Here is a 22,682-nt window from a genome sequence, read left to right on the forward strand (position 1 = left end):
TATATTATATTGGAATTAAAATAATTTAGACTATACGGTGTTAAAAATATTTTTTCAATGTTTCAATATTTAAATTCAATTATGAATAACTTTATACAAAAATGCAAGGGGAAATAAGAAATAAGACTTCAAAGAAAAATATATTATTAGTATTAGAATTAGATTAATATTTAAAGTTAGAAATAAAATTAAAACATAAGAATATTAGTATTTTTTATTGAGTTATGTATTTCATATTTTAATGCGTTGTCTTTATTTTAAAGACTTGTAAGTATATATATTATTTAAATTTTATTTTATATAGTAGTATATATTTTTGTAATTTTTCCTTAACAAATATATAGGAAAAAATAAGACTAAATTAAATATTATGTCAAAGACTATTATAACTTTATATTGAATTAAAATATTTTAGACTAAAACAATTTGTCTTAGCAATTTATTATAAATTAAAAGATTATATAATATTCATAATTTTTAAAATTTAAATCTCAAAAGTTTTTATTTTATTAATTTGTTAAAAATTCAAATGAATTTTATGAGTTTTTAAATATTAAGTATCTTAATTAAAAAAAATCTTTCATTAGGTCTCTTTATATAAATACATGATATGATCTGAAATGAGATATTTTAATTTAATTTTATAAATTTCTTTCTTAGAATCAATTTTATAAAATTTAAAATTTTCAATCTTAAAAATGAGAAGTAAAATAGAATTAAGGTTGGTGAAAGTTGCTATGAGAATGCCACCTGAGCCTAAAATTATGGTTTTATCTAGGATTGTCATCATGACAACCTTAGATTAATATTAAAAGAGATTAAGATTAAGATTAAGATTATTGTTATTATTATTATTAATTATTAATATAGTGCCAATTTAATAAATTTTATTTTATATATATATATATATATATATATATATATTAAAATATTATTATTATTAATAGTATTGTCAAAATATTGTATTATTATTATTATTATTGTTATTGTTGGTTATATATATATATATATATATATATATATATATATATATATATATATATATATATATATATATATATATATATATATATATATATATATATATATATATATATATATATATATATATATATATATATATATAATTTTTATTTTTATAGTGGTATCTAAATATTATATTATTACTATTATTACTAATTTTTTAAATAAAAAAATAGTAACATTCTATGATAATAGGAGTTATAAAGGTAGTAAAATGCTTTTATGAATGATACTTGAGATATAAATTAAAAATTAATAAATATATTTCTTATTTTTATTATTATTGTTATTATTATTATTATTAATATTGTTGTTATTATTATTTATTTATTTATTATATATATTATATTATTATTATTATTAGTATTGTTAAAATATTATATTATTATTATATATTTAATATTATTATTATCATTATTATTATTTATTTTTACTATAGGGTCAATTTAGTAAATGACACATTAGGGTTTTTGTTAAGAATGACTATTATGATGACACCTGACTAGGGAATGGCTATCATGATGACACGTGGTTAGGGTTGCCATCTTGACAACCTTCCATTTATATATACTAGTAGTTTGCCCGTGCGATGCACGTGTAAGTTTGTATAATTTTTTTTTTTTTTTGAAATAAAAGAGTGAATATATATATATATCAAAGAAACAAAACAGCCAGGCAATCAATTAGTTGCCATCCTAAAACAAACTATAACATGAGTAAAGCCAATTTGCTTCTATACTTGACTTTCATCCAACCTCTTTGCACTATCATATCAACAATTTTCCTAACTACAGTATGAGTACTATCCACTTTATCCCTATCAAAAATATTGGTATTTCTGTATATCCACAGCCCATACACAGTTTCAGCAATCGAGAGCTTGATCATGGTTTGCATAAAACCCTTCCCACGAGTACTATTAACTAGCCAGTTGAGTTCCTCCTGCCAGTTACACGGGGTATGCCTCACTTGCAGCCATTGGATCACATTCTTCCACACCTCAGAACCAATCCTACAGTCAATGAGTAAGTGATTAAAATCCTCAGGAGCCTCATTGCAGAAACTGCATAGATCATTTTGTAACAATCTGATTCTTTTTAGCCTAACTTTGGTTGCCATTCGATCCTGACAAGCTAACCATAAGCTCACAATTGCTCTAGGCCTCTCTTGGTTATGCTGAATAAGCCTACTCCAGCTCACAGTAGGAACATCAGGGATCAGTTTGTCATACATGGTTTTCATAGTAAACTTACCCTTGGCCTGCATCATCTGCCAAGTTTGTTGGTGTTCGTGGACATCGCTTCTCCTATCAAATATAGCCCGCATGATCCAGGAGCAATTGGAAGGAATAGGAGCATTCCACACAGTCTGCCTCTTCAGGTAGTATAGATGCACCCACTTCACCCACAAATTATCCAGCTTCATAGATATATTCCATAGGCACTTAAGCAAAGTAACTTGATTCCAAATGCCCATGTTGATGATATTCATTCCTCCATGTTTGATAGATCTGCAGACTTGATGCCAAGCCACAGTAAGTTTGTATAATTTGCTCTTAATAACTTATTAATCATATTTTTAATATAAAAAAAATCAATTGTAAGAAAATAAGTAAAACATAGATTGAAAAAGGAAAAGCGTGTGAGTAAGATGAAAAGAATATTACCGTAGTTTTATTATGATATAATGTGATTTTTTTAATGAAATGAAAACAAAATATAAGAGAAAAGGAAGATGAAGATATGATCTTAAAATAGTTTCATCCTAACATTCAAAAGTTTAATTCTTATGCTAGCATGAAGAAATATATAGCAGAGGTGGGATAATAGTGGAACGTTAAAAAAAATTACATGGTTATTGATTAATTATATATAGTACAGATTAGTCTGTGATAAATAATTATATTTTCTAATAATAATGTAATCACTAAAAAAGAAAAACTAAATGGTAAAATGAATTATTAAAAAATAATAATAGAAAAAATATTAGTTAATTTCAGGGTCTAATCCTTTGATCCGATATTGTAGTAGATGATTAAATTTTCTCAAAAAATTTAACATTGATGTGTGGTTAGGATTTATTTTGAATAAAAAATATACGATTAAGTTGAAAGAGATCTTTATCATATCATGCAAGTATTCTTCAATATAACATCCATTTTTTATAACTCGTTTTTTTAAATAAATCTATAAAAATTTGTACCTATAAAAAATTATAAGGTAAAATGAATGAGTGGAAGAAAAAAAACTAAGAGAAAATAATAGGAAAAAAATGGGATAATTACAGTGACTAATCCATCAAATCGATGAGAATTATATTAGATGACAAAACATTCAAAAAAATGAAAATTGTTTCGTGGTTATGATTGAATTCGAACCTAAGACCTCTGACTGAGGTGAAAGAGATCATTATCATATCATGTAAGTGCTCTTGAATATAACATTCATCTTTTAACCCACTATTTTTCACGATTCATTTTTTTTAAATTGTCTTCAAAGTACGTACCTACCAAAAAAATATAAGTTAACTTCAGGGACTAATCCCTTGATTCAATATTGTAGTAGATGATAAAAAAATTTCAAAAAATTTAACATTAATGTGTGGTTAGGATTAATGTGTGGTTAGGAAAAAAATGTGATAATTACAGTGTCTAATTCATCAAATCGATAAGAATTATATTAGATGACAAAACATTCAAAAAAATGAAAATTGTTTCGTTGTTATGACTGAATGCGAACCAATATATATGTATATATAAATTGTATTTATATTTTTTATTTATTATCTATCATAAATTAGTTATATACATTTTTAATATTTGTTTTTAGATATTTGGATATTATATAATTATATCAATTTTATTAATCTTTTTATATTTTATATTTATATTTATTATTTAGAAAAACTAAGTAATTCATGATTATATAAAAATTATAATTTTATTATTAAACAAAATAAATAAAAGAGAATAATTAAAAAAGCATAATTTTTTAACATTGCAATGGGATTTAATACATTAAGGAATGTTAAATGGGATATATATATATATATATATATATATATATATATATATATATATATATATATATATATATATATATATATATATATATATATATATATATATATATATATATATATATATATATATATATTGTATTTATATTTTTTATTTATTATCTATCATAAATTAATTATATACATTTTTTAATATTTGTTTTTAGATATTTGCATATTATATAGTTATATAAATTTTATTAATCTTTTTATATTTTTTATTTTTATTTATTATTTAGAAAAACTAATTAATTCATGATTATATAAAAATTATAATTTTATTATTAAACAAAATAAATAAAAGAGAATAATTAAAAAAGCATAATTTTTTAACATTGCAATGAGATTTAATACATTAAAAAATGTTAAATGAGATATAAATTATAAAAAATTTATAACATATTTATTTGACAATTTTTTTAAAACAAAACTTATTTGATATTTATATTTAAATTAAATATATATTTATAATAATAATTATTATTATTATTGGAGAATTAAAGATTTTTTTATAAAAAATGAGAATTAGAGTAATAAGATATAATAGTCTAATTGAATATATTATTATTATTATTATTATTATTATTATTATTATTATTAACATTTTTAATATTATTATTAGTTAGATATTATATAATTATTATTAATACTGGTGGTTTAATATTATTATTATAAATATTATAATAACTATTTTTATTTATATTAATATAGAGTTTGAATAATTAGAGTTTGTACTTATAATTAGAGTTTTTATTAATAATTATTAATGTAAAATCAATTTTAAAAAAGTAGAATTAAGATTGATATTAGAGTGACATGTGTCAAAAGTTGTCAAGAGTTGTTTTCATGATGACACATGGCTAGGGTTGCCATCATGACAACCTTGCATTTATATATAAGATTAAGATATCTGATTTTTATGGAAAAAAACATGCATTATTATCGACACTTTTGAAATGTCCAGTAAAATTGCATATTTCAAATGCATTTATATAGGCATTTTTTGAAAATTCGGTAATTAACATGCATTTTTATCAGCACTTTTGAAAAGTCCGGTAAAAATACATACATACACTTAGACGTTTCAAAAAATTCGGTATAAATGCATGTTGGTTACCATATTTTTTAAAAATGCCGATATAATCATGTTAATTTCCAAAATTTTTAAAAAATTGATAGTTCACTTTTATGTTTTAGTGAGGACTAGAGGAAGAGACAACAAAATAGTTCTTAGAGTGATTGATAGAGTAGAGAGAGCACCTCCAGAAAGCTCGGGTGGAGGCGGCGGAGATGACGGAGAGTCGTTTCACCTTAGGGAGGGTAGAATCGCCCCCGTAGATTCTAACTGCAATAGGATCGAGCAGTCTCGATTATCTCGCACTATGCATCATAGAGGTGGTAGAGTTGGACGAGCTAGAGGTATTGATGTCGAGCCTTATGCGGCTATTGCTGATGATGTAGAGGTTCCTCCACATAATTATACCGAGGTTTCTTCAAATGATACAAAGGTTCCTACTATAGCTGATACAAAGGTGGTAACTCAGGCTGATATGAAATCGTGTGTACACACATTTGGAAAGTTCCTTGGAGGGCCCAATGATCGTACCTTGCTGACATTACTTTGGTTTTGTACCAAATGTTTTTGAATATTATTGATATTTTTATCTTAACATTGTACTAGATAAAAAAAACTAGCATTACATTATTGCAAAATTAACATAACTTAACATGAATATTGCTTAGCATAACTTAACAAGAAAATAAAATGAACAAAATTTAAACATTATTAGATGATTCATGACGTTTTAACATGTTGATAATATCGTCAACAGATCTCGCAACTACTGCATCTACCTCGACTGGATCCTTTATTTTGTAACGGTGAAATGTACTCCACATAACCCTTAAATCTTCATTCGTCTTCACCTCAAACATGCTGAACTGTATATTTCCTTCATTTTCAATTGAGGGTGAACGATACTCAATCTCAATCACCAATTTGTTGTCTGGGTAGTGCAAGAGATTATCCCGTTTGGATTTTAGAAAATCAAGAGGGGTGTCATCTGTGAGTCTAAAATCAACAGGAGGTTTCACGTCATTGGTATACACAAATGCAAGATACCAAAATTAAGACATTCTGAGATATTTATCTTAACATCATATGGTGCATATTTATAAAAGTTTTAAATCATTATGTACCAAATAAAATTGTTGGTGCAATCACAACCCTGCAAAAGTGTCGATAAAATCTCAACCATTGAAAATTAACACTATTGATTTTTCCAGGGTCTTGGAAAAATTCGGTAATCCATGGTGTTTTTGAAAAAATTGGTAAAATTTGTCAAGCACCAGATTTTTTGAAAATGCTGGTAAAAATGCATTTCAAATTTTTTCGGTTGCCTACTGTTTTTTTGTGCGAGAGAAATTTTTTTCAACATTTTCTTAATGGAAAGATGAGAGGGGTATTTTTTTGTATAACGAAAAATTGAAGGGGTGTGAGGTACAACTTAAGGGGTGGCAGGGAAAATACTCTTGGTTATACATTGAGGAATTACATGGCACTTCCTCTATTGTACCTGACGCTTCTTCATATCACATGATTTGAACATAATACCTTTATAGTTTAGAAAAGACAATATTACCCATTAACATTATCATTTTCAAAGTTTCAAAAGCTTGGATTCTACCGAATATTTTGCAGTTAATACCAATTATTTACAAGTAAGTATTACTTTTTTTAATTTATGCATTTATATTGGAAATTTTGATAGGATACCATATATTTCGTGAAAACCATTTCTTTTTACGAATTTTAGAAATGTGTGCATGAATACCAATTATTTCAAAAATGCATGTAAAACCCTGTATATGCAATACCATGTTTTTCTAAATTGTCGGTATATGCAAGGGTATGACTGAATATTTTAAAAAATTGATAGATCTATCCTTTTTTTTTGTAGTGAGAACAAGATGAAGAGACAACAAGACTGTTCCTAGATTAAGCGCCAGAGTAGAGAGCAATTGTAGAGAGCTATGGTGGAGGCGACGAAGATGACCGAGAGCAGATGTGAACTAGGGAGGGTAGAGTAGTTCCCACCAGTTCTCATTATAGGAGGATTGAACAGTCTCGTGGACCCCGTACTCTCCAACGTAGAGGAAGTAGAGATGGACAGACTAGAGATCATAATGTCGAGCCAAATGATGTCGATGTTGATGATGTTTGAATTTAATGGTTTTGTGGAAGAAGACATTGATACACGTGATGAGAATGACAATTGGAGAAGAAAGAGTTTAAAGAAGAGATTTTGTTTGGAAGAAATTGGAAGCTGAAAGAAGAAGAAGAAATGAGGAACAAGAGTATTTAAAGTGAAAAAAAGAGAAACTCTTAAATTTATCTTTTGGACAAATGGCACCAAATTCAGGGACATATGGTCTTTGCGTAAAGGCATAGTCAAACGGTTTATTTTCGTGTCCCACATTATCCTAGGAAATTGGAGCCATGATGATTTTTTTAGGGCTGCACGTTTTGAGGCGACGTCTCGATAAAGTTGTCACGATGACAATGACGGCAGCGCACTACTTAAAATAGTGATAAGAAGATTAAAAAACGCCACTATCTATAGTTTGTCGAATGTGGCATTTTTGGGGGGAAATTTGTTATCGTAGAATTTCGACGTTATTGAGCTCAACAAATAAGAAAGGAGTTCACACAAATACTTAGTGAAATTTGGACTTTTTTAAAAATATTTTGACATTGATATTCTAGCCTAGGAGGTTGAAGCCATGAGTATTTTGATATATAAAGTTCTAACCCAAGAAGTTGAAGTCGTTACTCTGAAGTGGAAGATGGGATTTAGTATTTTTTTCCCCAAAGTTATAAATCCAATACTTCGACATCAGCAATTGGAGCGAATGGCAAGTTTAAAACGAATAACTATTTTTTGGTCTTATCCATGCCAAAAGAACATGTGGAAGCAAATCTAATGCCGAGAAGCATGCAGCAGAATACATGTCAATTTCTAAGGAAAAAATGTTGTAGACAATTAGTCATGTATTAGTATAAATAAGAGTTCTAGCATTATGACTCAGAGTGTCCAATTCATTACAAAAACCCAAACCCTCAAATTATCCAAGCGAAAAGTGAGAAACAAGTTAACTGAGCGACTATGTATGATTCTGAACACCACTCTTTACATATTTAAGCAAAAAAAATTCCTTTCCTTTTACTTATCTTTCTCCAGCATTTCGACTTTCTTTTACATTGCCTTTTACACAGATTTCGACCACGTCAAAATCCTTTACCTTTTTTGCAAATTTACTTCCTTTGTTTCATATAACAAGTTAGAGTCAATTTACATTTTACACAATAACCAAACACACTTTTAAGAGTTTATGCACATATGTCCTAGGAATAACTAGTTGATCCTGCAAATAACTTTTTTTAAAGACTAGAGCTTGTTTATTAAAATTTACGGTAAACACTCTCGTAAAGGGGGTAAGGAGAGGTAAAAGAAAAGAAAATACGTGTCTAGCATACAAAACAAACTTAATTAAAAAACAACGAAAATTAATACTATAGTACAAACATTCTTCACTCTACAGATAAAAGAGTCCTTTCAAATTAACCTAAAATTTTCCAAGTTCAAATCTCAACACACCATGAAGAGATTGAACGGCCAGAACAAACAGCTCCATTTAGTACACGACATTTTTTAAAGCATCACCCTTCAAACCCTCGATCGAAAGGTCTAACAATTATTTATCTAGACTGACTACCTCTTCTTACAAAACTTTCGATTAACTTGAAAAGGCCTCTTTCTCATCTTCAAGCTTTATTCTAGCAACTAAGACACTGAGTATAACGCCCCAGACTGCCTTCGGGATGATCGACTGACCCCACAAACCAACACGGGTCTTTTCAGCATGCTTTGACCTCACTCACACGCTTTCCGGGAAACTTCCCAGAAGGTCACCCATCCCAATACTACTCCAAGTCAAGCACGCTTAACTGTGGAGTTCTTATTGAACGGGCTCCCGAAAAGAAGATGCATCTTGTTGATATAGGTAGTACCAATCAATCCTTATAAGCTTTCCTTCGACCATGCAGTCCCATACCTGCACAGCCTTAGGATCCCTCTCATTCCGATGTGGCGACCACCCTTGCCATCTCAGGCCTCAGGTGTTCCATGCGGTGCAACCACCTCTCGCCTTTTTCGGCCTCGGGTGTTACATGCCCACCAGCTTCCGCATGGTTCGTCCTCGAACCACATCGTACTGGGAGAGGTATAGCTCTGATACCATTTGTAACGCCCCAGACTGCCTTTGGGATGATCGACTGACCCCACAAACCAACACGGGTCTTTTCAGCATGCTTTGACCTCACTCGCACGCTTTCCGGGAAACTTCCCAGAAGGTCACCCATCCCAATACTACTCCAAGTCAAGCACGCTTAACTGTGGAGTTCTTATTGAACGGGCTCCCGAAAAGAAGATGCATCTTGTTGGTATAGGTAGTACCAATCAATCCTTATAAGCTTTCCTTCGACCATGCAGTCCCATACCTGCACAGCCTTAGGATCCCTCTCATTCCGATGTGGCGACCACCATTGCCATCTCAGGCCTCAGGTGTTCCATGCGGTGCAACCACCTCTCGCCTTTTTCGGCCTCGGGTGTTACACTGAGAGATCAGGTCTACAAGGAAACACATAATTTTATCTTAGAGGCAGTGTGAGGCATCTGACAGTCAAATACATGAGGCACTTGAAAGGGAGAGAGCTCGGCATTGTCCGTCGCTTGAATGGTAGAAACTTTTCCATGTAGCTTCAGCCTTTTGGTGTGACTTCTGCGAGTAAGCTACTATCCAGAACCTCTTTTGGTCCTAACCAAAAAAGTTGACCTGTCATTATTTTTCTTACTTCGCCGCTCGGACACGGACTGAGTAAAAATTTACTTTCACATCAAAGTGGTATGGGGTCAAAAATCTCTGGGTTCTGTCAGTGCAACCAACCAGACCCAAAGCAAAAGTCGAGAAGATACAAAGTTTTGTGTGAGTAGTGGGAGAAATAGATGTTGCCAAAAAGTAATGAGGTTTGAACTTCTTCCAGCTTTTAGTATAAACATGGAAGATCTTCTCGTTATTATGGCGAAGGGAAACTAACTATGACTAGGCCCTTTCTTAGAAGGAGGATTCATGGAGAAAAGGTGAAAGGAGAGTTTTTTCAAAGCAGAACCCATTTGCCCCTTGTATTCGTATCAATATTGAAACACCCTTACAAAGGCCCAAGCAATGAGGTGGAATTAGGGAGCAATCCGAAGGTGATCCAACACCTCTTTCTCAAAAGCAGTTAGCAGAAGTCAAACACCTGGTTTCTGAAAAATGAAATCATAAAAGGGAATATAGAATCCATCAAACGTGTTGTATATCCTTTTGTCAAAGGGGATTGTGGAAATAGAACATTCAGAGGACGATCCCACTTTGAAGGTAACCTTCTCCACAGCAGCCTCTTGGATATAAGAAGAAATTATTTGCAAATACACAGGATATATCCAAAAATAGTCACCTGCATCAGTCGATTCCATCACCTACTCAAGACGAACTATTTCCAATTTGCGTCATAAAATGAATCATTCTCATCAGCAACAACAAAACACTGATGAGGAGGTTTTTTCCCGAGAAAATAGATGGAATAGCCAGCCTCACACTCCACCATCTTAAATAAAGTCAGACCCAAATTAAATTTGCCATGAACAAGGGAGACGCGCACGAATTGCAACTTCCCATGTCGACATATCATTCTCATAACTAAAAGAGTACTATTCTAACCCAGAGCTACTGCTAGGCATATTTTGGGCAAGAGCATGAAAATCCACCCCGTAGAAAATGTCCACAAGTTTTAAGTTCTCAACTCCAACAGATGATGGTGGACCATTGCTATCTAGGTCAAAAGCATCAGTTAAGGGCATATTTCCCGAGTTTACCATGGCTGCACATACGTCGAAGATAATGACCCACAAATGAAGAGACAACAAGGGATGAAATCGTCGAAATTCGCAAACAGAATAGTGAACTAAGGAGAAAAAGAATATTCTAAATGAGAAAGGAGAAAAAAGAGACGTTTGAAAAGAAGCCAACCTTTTATAACAAAATCAACAACATCCCAACGATCCAGATCAATAGGTGATGGATGAATTGTTCCTTGGGAATATATACGGTTCAAATGCACTCGAATACCCGAACTTGTGGACCTAGAGCCTGACGCTTGAAAACCTGGTGAAACGTCTTTAGGATGGGAGAATATTTAATGCACTTGTTTCCCATTACTTTTGTAACTGATCAATGATTTTTCTGCTTCTCACTATGGTTAGACATCATCACTAAGGGTCGCCCACGACATTGAAGACTTCCAGGCTGGTATGTACGAAAGGACCAAGAAATGAGTCAAATAATGCTTGATCAAGATTATCCAACATATATAGTCAGCACACATGAGATTCAAAGTATTTTTTATCTCAACTTTTCACCATACTCATCTTAGACTCTGAAACTAATTTCGGCGTTAAGGTTTAACCTTGCAGGTCCACTCCACACTACCGTATTAGAGATCAACATCGTTGATTCTAGAGTCCTACGTCATCAATCGACATAAATTCTGATTCCGCAACATATCACTAATCAATAACACAATTCAAAAGAATTAAAAATAAAATAACATCTTACTCGTATCCGTCTTAACTAGTAAAGTTTGGAAACCACTCTACAAGCACAAAATTGCATCATATAAAGGCGCACTAAGACTTGAACAATTCAACAAAATAACATGAAAATTATGCAAGGCCTAATCACAAGCCAAATTGTTAACATTAGCTAGAAATTAGATAAAGTTGAACAAATCTAGTGTTAGGCAATTAAAAACCAACCAAACACATGAGCGCCAACCCAACATTAACAAAATTGTACCATCATTTTAAAGTTACTTGCAGAATCCTCTGAAATGGTCAAAGGACTTATTTCATAATAAAAATCAATATCCCAACACAAAATTAAGCATTTGTAAATGAAAGTCTAAATAGGATTAATCAAAATTATATGTTGACTGAGACGATGATGATCAAGATTCTTACTTACAGAGTAATTTACTTACAACATGATAATATCCCTTTTTCTCTCTACTTCAAGTGTCAAATTTGCACTTATATTACACAAACACCTATATGATTGATTGATTTGGGATAGGAAGGTAAAAAATAAAATAAAATAAAAATAAGAACATGTATAAAATGTTACTAACGCTAAAGGGAGCAGCGATGACAACAAGCTCTAAACCGAACCGGTCAACTAGGAAGGGCGGTTCGGTTGTCGTACAGTAATTCTAGCAGGTAAAGGTCGACCGGTCCCGGACCCACCACAACTGCTGCAACCCATGCGGCCTGAACCGGAACACGTACTACAACCGACATCACCGTCCGACCAGCGTGAGCAGAGACAAGGGACTCGACCGGTTCCGTTGCAGCTGGGACATCTGGGAAATTGACCCGCCATGGGTTTTTGGTCCAAAACCGATTTAACGAGAACCGCTCCGGCCAGGACGCTTAGACCGGTGGCTAATTGGCTCAGCACGAGTGGACCCATTTGCTTGAATAGAAGATACTAAGGAAGATGAAGATGGAAGGGGAAACGTAAAGGGAGAGAAGAGAAAAGATAAAGATTTTGTGAGTTTTATTTGGAGTGGTGAATAAGAAAGAAATATAATAGAGATGAATAAATAAATAAAGTGGTTGTGGAATTGTACACGTTGACGAAACTATGTTTGGTGGCTATAACAAGTTTGGGTTTGGATGCTAGTGCAGATGTTTTATTTTTCAATTGTGGTTTCTCTTCTGGAAAAGCCACTTCTTAATTAACGGTGCTGCGCATTTAACCCACAAAAAAAAAACATGCAAGACATTTATAAAAAAAACATATCTCAAAGAAAATTTAGAATTACAATTGTCATTTTTTTCAAATAACCATAAACCCAAACAATCAATATTTTAAAATAATTATTTAAATAATTAAGTTTGGAGTGTGCTATAAACTAAGCGCACGTCATGGTTCATCTTAGATTTTGATAAACTGTTACTCTTTCAAAATTAATATTTTGGTTACTTATAGAATCGACTAAATTGATTATAGGACATTTGTGTATAATTTTGTTTAAGTTCTCTTACGGGTAATTTCTTCGAGCTAATGGTGAATTTAAAAATGGTGCAAAGATGGTGTATGTAAAATAAAGGCAAGAAAAGTAATTTCGAATGAAATTTAAAGGGAATGAAAATAATGTTAATGTAAGTAAATTGACATGAAATAAAAGATAGTGCTTCATACGTACATATTCGCAGAAAACTCTTTTTCAACAACACTTAGATACTTTGAGTAATTTTGAGTTTGGTACAATATTAAACACCCAAAATTCTAATGCTAAGACTCCTATTTATATTACTTTCGCAGTAACGGTAACGAACGATCTCTTCTCTAGAGGATAACATGTTCTCGTTTGCATGCACTTTGCCTTTCATAGGTATCCACACATCTTTTTAAGCAACAAATAAGGCCAAAATACAATTATCAGCCTTATTTCAAATTCTCTTCGTCGAACTCACATTCGAATTGTTTCGAAAATATTCTAAGTCTTAATGTAACATCATCTTCTAAATCTTCGTTGAAGTCAGCTTATTCACTTTAAATATTTTCTTAAGTCTTACTTGACATCTTATATCCAATTTAGCGTCGAAATTACATCTAATAGGTATTTGCAGCTGAAAACCAAGGCGGCCACCCCATATGACGCATATGTGCAATGTGTATGCATATGAGCCATATGGGATGACTCCTATGTATTATGGATTTTTTTATAAATAAAACCCACATTCTCCCACAATTATTCACACATTTTCTCACTTTCTCTCTCATTTTTTCTTAATGGCATCTAACCTTATTTTCAAAAAAGATGGGTATATTTGTTTCTCTATTGTGAAACCCCCAATTAAATTGAAATTTTGGAACATCCATTCCATGGACCATCCCAAGTGGTCCTTGATCCGCTAGTTAGGCGGGGAGTTCGATGATGGTGAAATCATCAGAAGAATTCAGAGGCTTAGAACGACCACCTCAATTGTCACTGAAGAACCAGGATGTTGGTGGGATGAAGTAAAAAATGACAATGATGTATGTGCTATGATGCATAAATCAGATGATATTGTTATGACGATTGTGATATCTTAGATATTTTATTTATTGTTCGTGTTATTGTTTTAGTCTTGTTTGTGTTTGTTTAGTTGTAACAAATATGTTTAAGGAATAAATAAAGTTCATATGATTTCTAAAAATATATTAAAAAGAATGCATACAATTATTAGGTGGCAGAACTTGTTCTACGATTGGGACAATTATTTCAATTGTGTTTGATTTAACGACATATACTACACATATAGTCTTGCGTAAAAAAAGCAGATTCCGAGGAGCTTGCCCTTAGAGGTTAGGGGAGCCTCGGGAAAAGATGATTTAGTGACTGACTTGGGGGATTTAGAAGCGGTGGGATAGGCAACGTGTTCCAAGAGAGCGCCTGGCTTATCCCTCATACGGGAGCCCATTTGTAAGTCTAATCCCGTGATGGATCAGCTTGTCGATCTCTGAGATCTTCAGGCCTATTTATAGTGCAGGGCTTTTAACTCATATTAAATAGCTGTGATTAATGGCCATGTAACCGTCCATTAATCACTTGTAACATCCGTAACCGCATCTTAATGGCCTTATAACGTTTGTAACCGCCCATAATGGCTGGTAACGTCCCGCCTTCCGGTTAAGTACCTGATTCTGCCTATATGCAGTTCTCGGCTGCCCAAATGCGTATTACTTGCTATAGGTCGCGTCCTTATAAATATTTCGTGTCCAGAACAACATCCTTTCCATTTTTTCAGTCGTATCCATTTCAGTTCTACTACGTGTGTTGTTGGGGCTACCATTTTTCTTCCTTCGTATTCTGTCATTATGCCAAACTACTTCTCCTTCATACGGAGACTAGTAATCCTCTTTTTCTATTTCTGGAAATGCATTGATGTAAACGGCGAGCAAGGTTTCAATCTTTTAAATGGGAGATAACAATGTTAAGGAATCACGGTGAGCATATGAACATGTCGATATAACATGAGAGCTAGGCATGCGAAATACTTGAAACTTTCCGCAGTCGCACCAACCATTCAGTAGTATTAGGGATGGCAATGGGCAGGGTATGGGTAGGGTACTATAGTACCCATCCCCATACCCGCGGTTGGAAAAAATCCCCGTACCCGAGCCCATACTCGCTTGGGTAACAACTTTAGCACCCGTACCCGTGCCCTTTGGGTATGTAAGTACTCATACCCGTACCCATTACCCGCATTTTTAATAAAAAATAAATATATCAACTATAAAATATCATATCATTTTAAGTTTTGAGTAACATTTAAATGTTTTCAAAAAACTTATTGAAAAATTATAAAATAAACGAACACTTATGTTACATATGTAATGGTTTAACATCGATGTATTTTTGAAAATTGATAGACATTTATTTTAATATAATAATATAAATCAAAATATATAAATATATATGTTGTGTGGGTATGGGGCGGGCTGGGTACTAAGTTGCCCATACCCGCTTATTTAAGTGGGTAATTACCCAAGCCCGTGCCCGTACCCATTTATACGGGTTTTTACCCTATCCATTGTGAGTATTTTTGTGGGTACCCACTGGAGATGGGCCAAATTGCCATCCCTAAGTAGTATGACCCTCATTGTGGTCAATTGTTTCTTTGACACTGAAAATGCGGTTAAAACAGTCGAAACTTGTAACCTGATGGGTGTTGGCTTTGGCAGTTTCTTCCTTCATAAATTTCATGCAGATTTCACTGAACAACTGCCCTGATTGTAACATTGCATTCCACCTTTCACCCCGTATCGTGAACAGTGAAGCCATCCTAAAATAAGTTGATCTCACCAATGTGGTTATAGGAAGGTTTCTGATGCCTTTGAAAACACTGTACTATTTTATCAACCAACACCAACACACCTACAACCAACAACGACAACAATCCGCTAACACTCAACCCCAATACCAAGACCTACCAACCACATACTCAAATTCAATACCAACAACAAGGCTATAGCCAACGCCCCGATGCGGGCCCCTTCAGATCTCAACCTAGCCCCGACTTGGGTCAACTCGACGAATACAACCCAAACGATCCACTAATCCTGCAAACGCCACATCACTGTAGTACCCAACAAAAATATGGCTTCAACACACCACAAGAAATATTGTCTTTTTGCCAAGCCAATTCAAATGCCTAGTGCTACCAACCAACCATTGATTCCCCACCACCCCTACCACAACAAAACTTTTAAGGCATAGGCAACCGACATTTTGACAATGGTTATTCGAGACAATTTGATGACTTGACGAATTACATAGACACTGAGCACATTAAGGAGATATTCCAAGAGTCATCGACCCACACACAACAGAAACCTCAAAGCATTAAGGGTCAATGAGTTAGGCAAGCGCCTCAGTGCATAACCTAGAGTCGTTACGATAAACCAGAACATTAAAATATATGTATTTCTTGTTCCCCAAATGTAATAGTTTTTTATGATTCAATAGTATTACCTTAATTTTTTATTGTATTAAATATTTAATAATAATTCAAGAAAATAAAAAAAAAATTAATAATACACACAAGCACCATATAAGATGACGTGTACATATATTTTGTATACTTAGGTGTCATGTGGGTTGGCGTGTACATCTATTTTCAAACCCAAGGTTGGTTAGTTAGTTAAATTTTTTGAAAACAATGGTCATTTAGTTAATTAATTTCTAAATTAATTTGAAAGTTCTGGTTATTTTTAAAAAAAATTATATAATTGTCGATAGTAATTAAATAAAATTGTGAAGAATAATTTATTTTGCAATCAGGAAAATCACTCGGAGTAATATGCACACACTTATATGAAAGTAATAAATTTTGGCCTTTTCAATTTTATCTGAACAAGTGAAAAATGTAATGAAGATGTAATTTAACTTCAAGATTCATGTGGAAGATTTCCCCACCACTTGGTTAAATTTAGATGATTTAAGCGGGGAAGAAAGTCCCACATAACAGAAAAAATATTGGGACCATTTATTTTGTCTTTTACACCATTAGTCCATGACCATACAAAAGTTATTTGCAAAACATGATTTGTTTTGTTGAAATTTTCAAGAATCGTTTATCTAAAACGAGAACCAATTGTCGACAAGGCAGAAGCCGTGTGCGGTTAAAGATTGTGACTAATGCGACTATTATTCTAGCCATCTTTCTGCGTGCACACTATTGCTCCGACCATAAACTTCTTCCACGGCTCTTGGCATGGGTAGCTAATTTATTACATTGTTTAATTTGGGATGTATGAGATGAGATATACATTATCTCCAGGATGTTAATAATAAGTTGTTAATTTAGATTGCTTCTGAAAGTTGCAGACCTCATCATCACAAAGCAAGCATAAGTTATGAGTTGATGTTGCCGCAAGGTTTGCTGAACATGATATAATATCCACATTAAATAGAAATTATATATATTTTCTTTTCTCATAATCTAACAAAATTTCATTTTGAAAGAAGAAAATATTACTTAAAACACTTGTCTGATATTGATGTTGATTCTTGAAGTTTGAATATAGTTTAGGAAACAAAGATCATCTTCGTGCGCCAACTGTGCCTCAAGATGGCCTATCTCAGCATTTTCTTTGTCGGCGAAGATCCGAGGAACACCTATAACATGTATAATAAGACAGTTTCCGATATTAAACAGAATTTTGAAGCTAAACAAATCAACGTTAGACACTATTTTTAAAGGGCAAAAGGATTTATTAAAAAAACACTAACACAAAGCACAGGTTGCTAAGGTTGGGAGAGAAGTCTAACAACCAAAAATTCAAACATTGCATAATGATATTGACAACAGAGGCAAGTACATAACCCTACAACAACAGGTGGAACAACTATTTTCCAGCAGCCCAATACTTCCAACCCGAATTACTTGCTAGTCTTTCCACACTCCCACTTTTAGCAATTCACATGCCTCAAAATGCGATGCAGATGATTAACTACCGAAACAAAATACCCCATCAAGAGACTAAAGCCAATGCGCACCAAATAAGATAATAGTAATTACAAGCTCAGCAAAGCAAGTAAATACCAAGCCATCACAGCTTCTTAATTTCAATTGAACTATCAAATCATCACTCCAACTCTTCTTACATACTGCAATTTATCAATAGAGGCCAAAACAAGCAGCAGGGTAGGTGAACCAAAATGATAAGGTTGGCAACCATCTTTAGATTCTATCTTTAACCATCTCCACGATATTTCCTGTGCCTGCTCTGTAATACTCAACCACAACAGACTTGCCTTCCCAAACAGGCACACATCATATTGTAACAAATCTATCTTCAAATATTGACCATCAAACCACCAAAGGGCCAAAAGTTTTCGATAGTTTCATTGTTCAAGCTACCAAACCAATCTACTTCAATAACTCATACCATAACTTGAAAATACAGGACATTCATGGAAATTTTGTTTCATGGACCCAGCTAGGCCACAGTCCCAAACTGGTGCACATCAGGTCCAATGATCCCAGTTCTTAAAATATTTTCTTGTTAGTGGAATTCTATCTTGAATCAACCTCTAGACAAAGAAAGACACCTTTAATGGTACTTCCTTATGCCATATTTCTAGATAGGTCTCTACTACAACCCTATCTTGAGTCCTTATAGGACCTTATATTGTCCTAATGTTCCTTCCTTCCAAATCCACCAATCACACTCATCCTCCTTACTCAAAACAGAACTGACCATACTCTGCATTTCATTCAACAGTTCTTCCTCCCACAAGTAAAACCTTCTTTTCCAACTCCACTTCCACTCACCCTTTTTTTCCTTCTTATATCTGCCGCCATTGCTGACTTGTCATTTGACAAAATAAACAGCCGTCCAGAGATCTTTCATCCTTTCCAAACCCACCAATCACACTCATCCTCCTTAGTCAAAACAAAACCAACCATACTCTGCATTTCACTCAACAGTTCTTCCTCTCACAAGTAAAGCCTTTTTCCTCCAATTTCACATCCACTCCCACACCCTATTTTAGTCTTATATCTGCTACCATTTATGCCTTGTCGTTTGACAAAATAAATAGCCGTAAAAATTGATCTTTCATGTTTTCTTCCTGAACCCCCAAACTCCTTTATTCATCTTGTTTACATCTTCTCACCAAGAAAAGCACACCCTCAGCTTCTCACCCAATATTGATCCCCCACTGCCATATTTATATTTCTATACCTTGTACCATAACCAGCAATGACAATTATATATCTCTAACCTCGGCAGCCACTTTCCTAATATCTCAATGTTAATTATATGTGAACTCAAATTAATAATCCTCATCCAAGTGACATAATTCAAATGGTCATATAAAATGCTATGTTCTAACAAGAAAATATCTATGTAATGAATAGTTAAATTATAGTTATGGTTATTTCTTGAAACAAAAAAAAAAATCAATGTTTTAAAAAAAATCAATGTTCTTAAAAAAAGATTGATAAAAATTATTTGAATAGTACTAGAGAATTTTTTTTTTATAGAAATTAAAACCATTTAATATTTAATGATTGTTTTTTACAAATATGCAATTATACTCCATGTTTTTAATTGGGGAAATTAATGTAAAAACTAAGAGAAAACTTGGTTTGATTAAATAGTTATAATAATAATTTGATTTTATTAAATATAGAATTTTAAATGTGACATAAAATGAAAATAAAATGTAGTTTCATGAGAATGAGATGGTTTCATTTAAGATTCAAATTTAATATTATAGGACTCGATGTTTATAGCATATATATCTTAATAGGGTATAATATTTACCATGAAAGCATTCCCTTGCTTCTCCAGCCATGAGTACAACATCCCCACTTCGAAGAAACATCGCTAGGGGAGCATCCTCTCTAGATTTTCCTCCCAATAGAAAAATGGCTTTACAGCCCAAGCTGAAGAAAAGAGGATAAGAAACTTATAAGGATTCATCATCTAGTAGCTCTCATTTGACATGCTTGTATCTAGAAACCAAAGAACAAGATAGTCCAAAGAAATAAGCATAATACCTTAAACTAACTATGGGCTTACTCCAATCTGCTTCCATATCATCAAGGTGGCCACCCAGTGTGTCCCCTGCAGTATAATAGATACATCGGAGTTAGAGGTAAATCACTGAATTGTGTGGTGTTTTATTGTGTGTTACAAAAACCGCTGATACATGTTACAGGTATTATTTTAACAAAAGGAAACATTGTCTCTTACAACTAGTGCTTGTTTGGATAACACACAGTTTGAGCACTTTTTGTTCAGGAAAATTGAGTACAACTAATTTTCAGAGACATAAAAATTTCAAATTTTTACATCTAGAGTAGTACTCTTGAAATGGGACACACAAAGGCATCCGCATCAACCAAGCAAAATAGATTCTTCTTAAGTTGCATTTAAATAGCATTCCCAAACACAAACCAATTTCTTTAAACTCTATTCTTTCAACATTCATTTAACAAAAAAAGTAAAACAAAGAAACCTTAACATGCATTGGAGTTAAACTAAAAATGGAGAGAAAAGAGGACATGCAGAACCATCGCACAATAAAAAAAAGTTGCTTTATGCGAACCTGATGCAAAGTAATTTACTATCGCAGCTTCAGGCTGGAATTCAACTCCAGCAGGTAATGCAGGTTTTGCTAATTGTTTGGCGAGCTCACATAGTGCTTCAGGGATTTTGTTATGTTTGAGAGACACATTATAATTTCGCTGTACATATACATAAACATTAAGAGATTTTCCAACAAAAGCAAGCATAAAAAAGTTGGGTCATGCTAACAAGTGCCATTACGAAACAAAAAAAAGGAAAATGCAGTGTTGAATAGAGCATTTTTTTAGACTTTTAAAGAATTGACTACACAACTTTTCAAGACATTATTACTATACTTGATTAAGTGCACTTGTAAGCATTTTCCAAAGTATTTTATTTGACATCTTCGCAACAGAGTAGAATGTATTCCTACGAGCTAATACAACTTAAGGTATATTTGAGCAATCTATAAGTAACAACGACAAATCATCAACCTCAAAAATCTGTAGTTTAAGCAAGGTGTGGACGTGTGGTGTATGCTACAAGGACATTGAGACCCTGGAATTGTGATGCAAGCTTTTACAAGCAACTTTCTTGTATCTTAGTCACAACTAGAAAGAGAGTTCCTATCTCGCAAAAAACGGGATGTATGCTAAGCAATAAATCATTGGGAGTAAGTAACCAGCTAATAGTTCTCCAAAGCAAAAGTGAAACAGTATATATTAGTAGATATGATTCCATTCTATTCCAAATAAAATAAACATATAACTAAAATTTAAATCTAAATGCAGCCGAAAAACATTTGAAGGGTGAATCATAACTCACATTGGACCAATCAAACTGTAGTCCAAGGGTACTCCATCGCAACTTTCGCAGCAAAGAAGAACCAGAAACTGATCTGCTTTTTCTTAAGGACGCTTCCTTTTCCGTGAAAAACTTCCATTCCTCACCATCCCTACAATCCAAATCAGAACTACATTCATGCGAAGTAACTGGAGATTTCTCTTCAACCAAAACTTTCCCTTCTTTGGCCGCAACAAACAAATCGTGTATAGGACCATATATGGCATTGTGATTTGTTCTGTTAGGTGGCTGCGGAAATTCAGTTAAACTCTCCCTTATCAAATCACATTGTTTCTCTATGCTCAATGCCCCAGGTATAAAATAAAAGCCTGCACAACAAGCATCAAATCACATTGAGTTTATTCAGTTTATTCACCATTCCCCGATCAACTCTAGTTCCATAATGGAACACTAGTTTCCGATTAGCTATCTCTATAGTTAGTTCCAAGCATATTCAATTGTTCATGTTATTAGTTTCTAGCTAATCAATGATTAGTCAAATCTCTACTAACATGTAAATCATGTAAATCACGCGTAGAAAAAGAAGAAAAACATTACCAGGGTGATTTTGCAAAGAGAACACTGGAGAACTGAATTTGTCCTGAAGAACAACAACACCTTGAGGAAGCTCAGCGTTGCGGTTATGGCATTCTAGAATTGATCTGAAGTCAAGTACCTCCGTTAAGTCCACCGGTTTCGGTTGTTTATTCCTGTGAAGAAAGAAAATTGCACAATTAGGATCTGAAAAAGGAAAAACAGAGTGAAAACTAACTACATTTAGAAGAAATTAAATACTTTTTGTTCTTGGATGAAGCATTGTTATCATAGTAGAGCTTGTACTTCTTCTCCGTTCGTCGGAAAGCCGTTCGCTCCGAATCTTCACGGTTGTTCTCCGATCCGTACATCGGATAATGAACCCGAACCGAGTGAAAAGAGTTTTGGTTAGGGTTTGAAAAAACTAACAAATGAGAGGAAAAATCAGTTTGAGGTCAAAAGTCAATAAAACCCTTGTAATATTTGTAATAGAA

The 22,682-nt window shown here is 33.0% G+C and overlaps 3 protein-coding genes across 4 annotated transcripts; all 3 read right to left on the reverse strand.

The window, feature by feature from the left end:
• Window positions 1-1,728: 1,728 nt before the first annotated feature.
• LOC131658112 (uncharacterized) lies at window positions 1,729-2,499 on the reverse strand. The gene has a single exon (XM_058927446.1). The coding sequence runs from the start codon at window positions 2,497-2,499 to the stop codon at window positions 1,729-1,731; it is 771 nt and encodes a 256-aa protein (XP_058783429.1).
• Window positions 2,500-12,151: 9,652 nt separating this feature from the next.
• Window positions 12,152-12,890, reverse strand: LOC131661532 (uncharacterized). Its single transcript, XM_058931104.1, has one exon. It carries the CDS (start codon window positions 12,706-12,708, stop codon window positions 12,415-12,417), a length of 294 nt encoding a protein of 97 aa, XP_058787087.1. The 5' UTR covers window positions 12,709-12,890; the 3' UTR covers window positions 12,152-12,414.
• Window positions 12,891-17,252: 4,362 nt separating this feature from the next.
• Window positions 17,253-22,631, reverse strand: LOC131661533 (alpha-ketoglutarate-dependent dioxygenase alkB). Of its 2 annotated transcripts, XM_058931106.1 has the most exons (8): window positions 22,450-22,631; window positions 22,213-22,364; window positions 21,637-21,983; window positions 20,852-20,990; window positions 20,301-20,367; window positions 20,065-20,186; window positions 17,769-17,908; window positions 17,253-17,672 (listed from the first exon to the last, which is right to left on the reverse strand). In XM_058931106.1, exons 1-7 carry the CDS (start codon window positions 22,557-22,559, stop codon window positions 17,769-17,771), a joined length of 1,077 nt encoding a protein of 358 aa, XP_058787089.1. In that variant the 5' UTR covers window positions 22,560-22,631; the 3' UTR covers window positions 17,253-17,672. The 2 variants fall into 2 exon arrangements, with proteins under 2 accessions (XP_058787089.1, XP_058787088.1); XM_058931105.1 differs by having other exon boundaries at window positions 17,253-17,908.
• Window positions 22,632-22,682: the final 51 nt, after the last annotated feature.

Source organism: Vicia villosa, linkage group LG3, assembly GCF_029867415.1.
Source record: "Vicia villosa cultivar HV-30 ecotype Madison, WI linkage group LG3, Vvil1.0, whole genome shotgun sequence".
Classification (NCBI taxonomy): Eukaryota; Viridiplantae; Streptophyta; class Magnoliopsida; order Fabales; family Fabaceae; genus Vicia; species Vicia villosa.

What these genes read in the sequence shown, in the direction of transcription:
- LOC131661533 (XM_058931106.1), bottom strand. Translation starts at nt 22,559, where the DNA reads ATGTACGGATCGGAGAACAACCGTGAAGATTCGGAGCGAACGGCTTTC. An exon ending in TACAGTTTGATTGGTCCAAT is followed by an intron (nt 20,991 to 21,636) that starts GTGAGTTATGAT and finishes GTATATGTACAG; the next exon opens with CGAAATTATAATGTGTCTCT. An exon ending in AAGCCCATAGTTAGTTTAAG is followed by an intron (nt 20,187 to 20,300) that starts GTATTATGCTTA and finishes TCTTTTCTTCAG; the next exon opens with CTTGGGCTGTAAAGCCATTT.
- LOC131658112 (XM_058927446.1), bottom strand. Translation starts at nt 2,499, where the DNA reads ATGGGCATTTGGAATCAAGTTACTTTGCTTAAGTGCCTATGGAATATA.
- LOC131661532 (XM_058931104.1), bottom strand. Translation starts at nt 12,708, where the DNA reads ATGGGTCCACTCGTGCTGAGCCAATTAGCCACCGGTCTAAGCGTCCTG.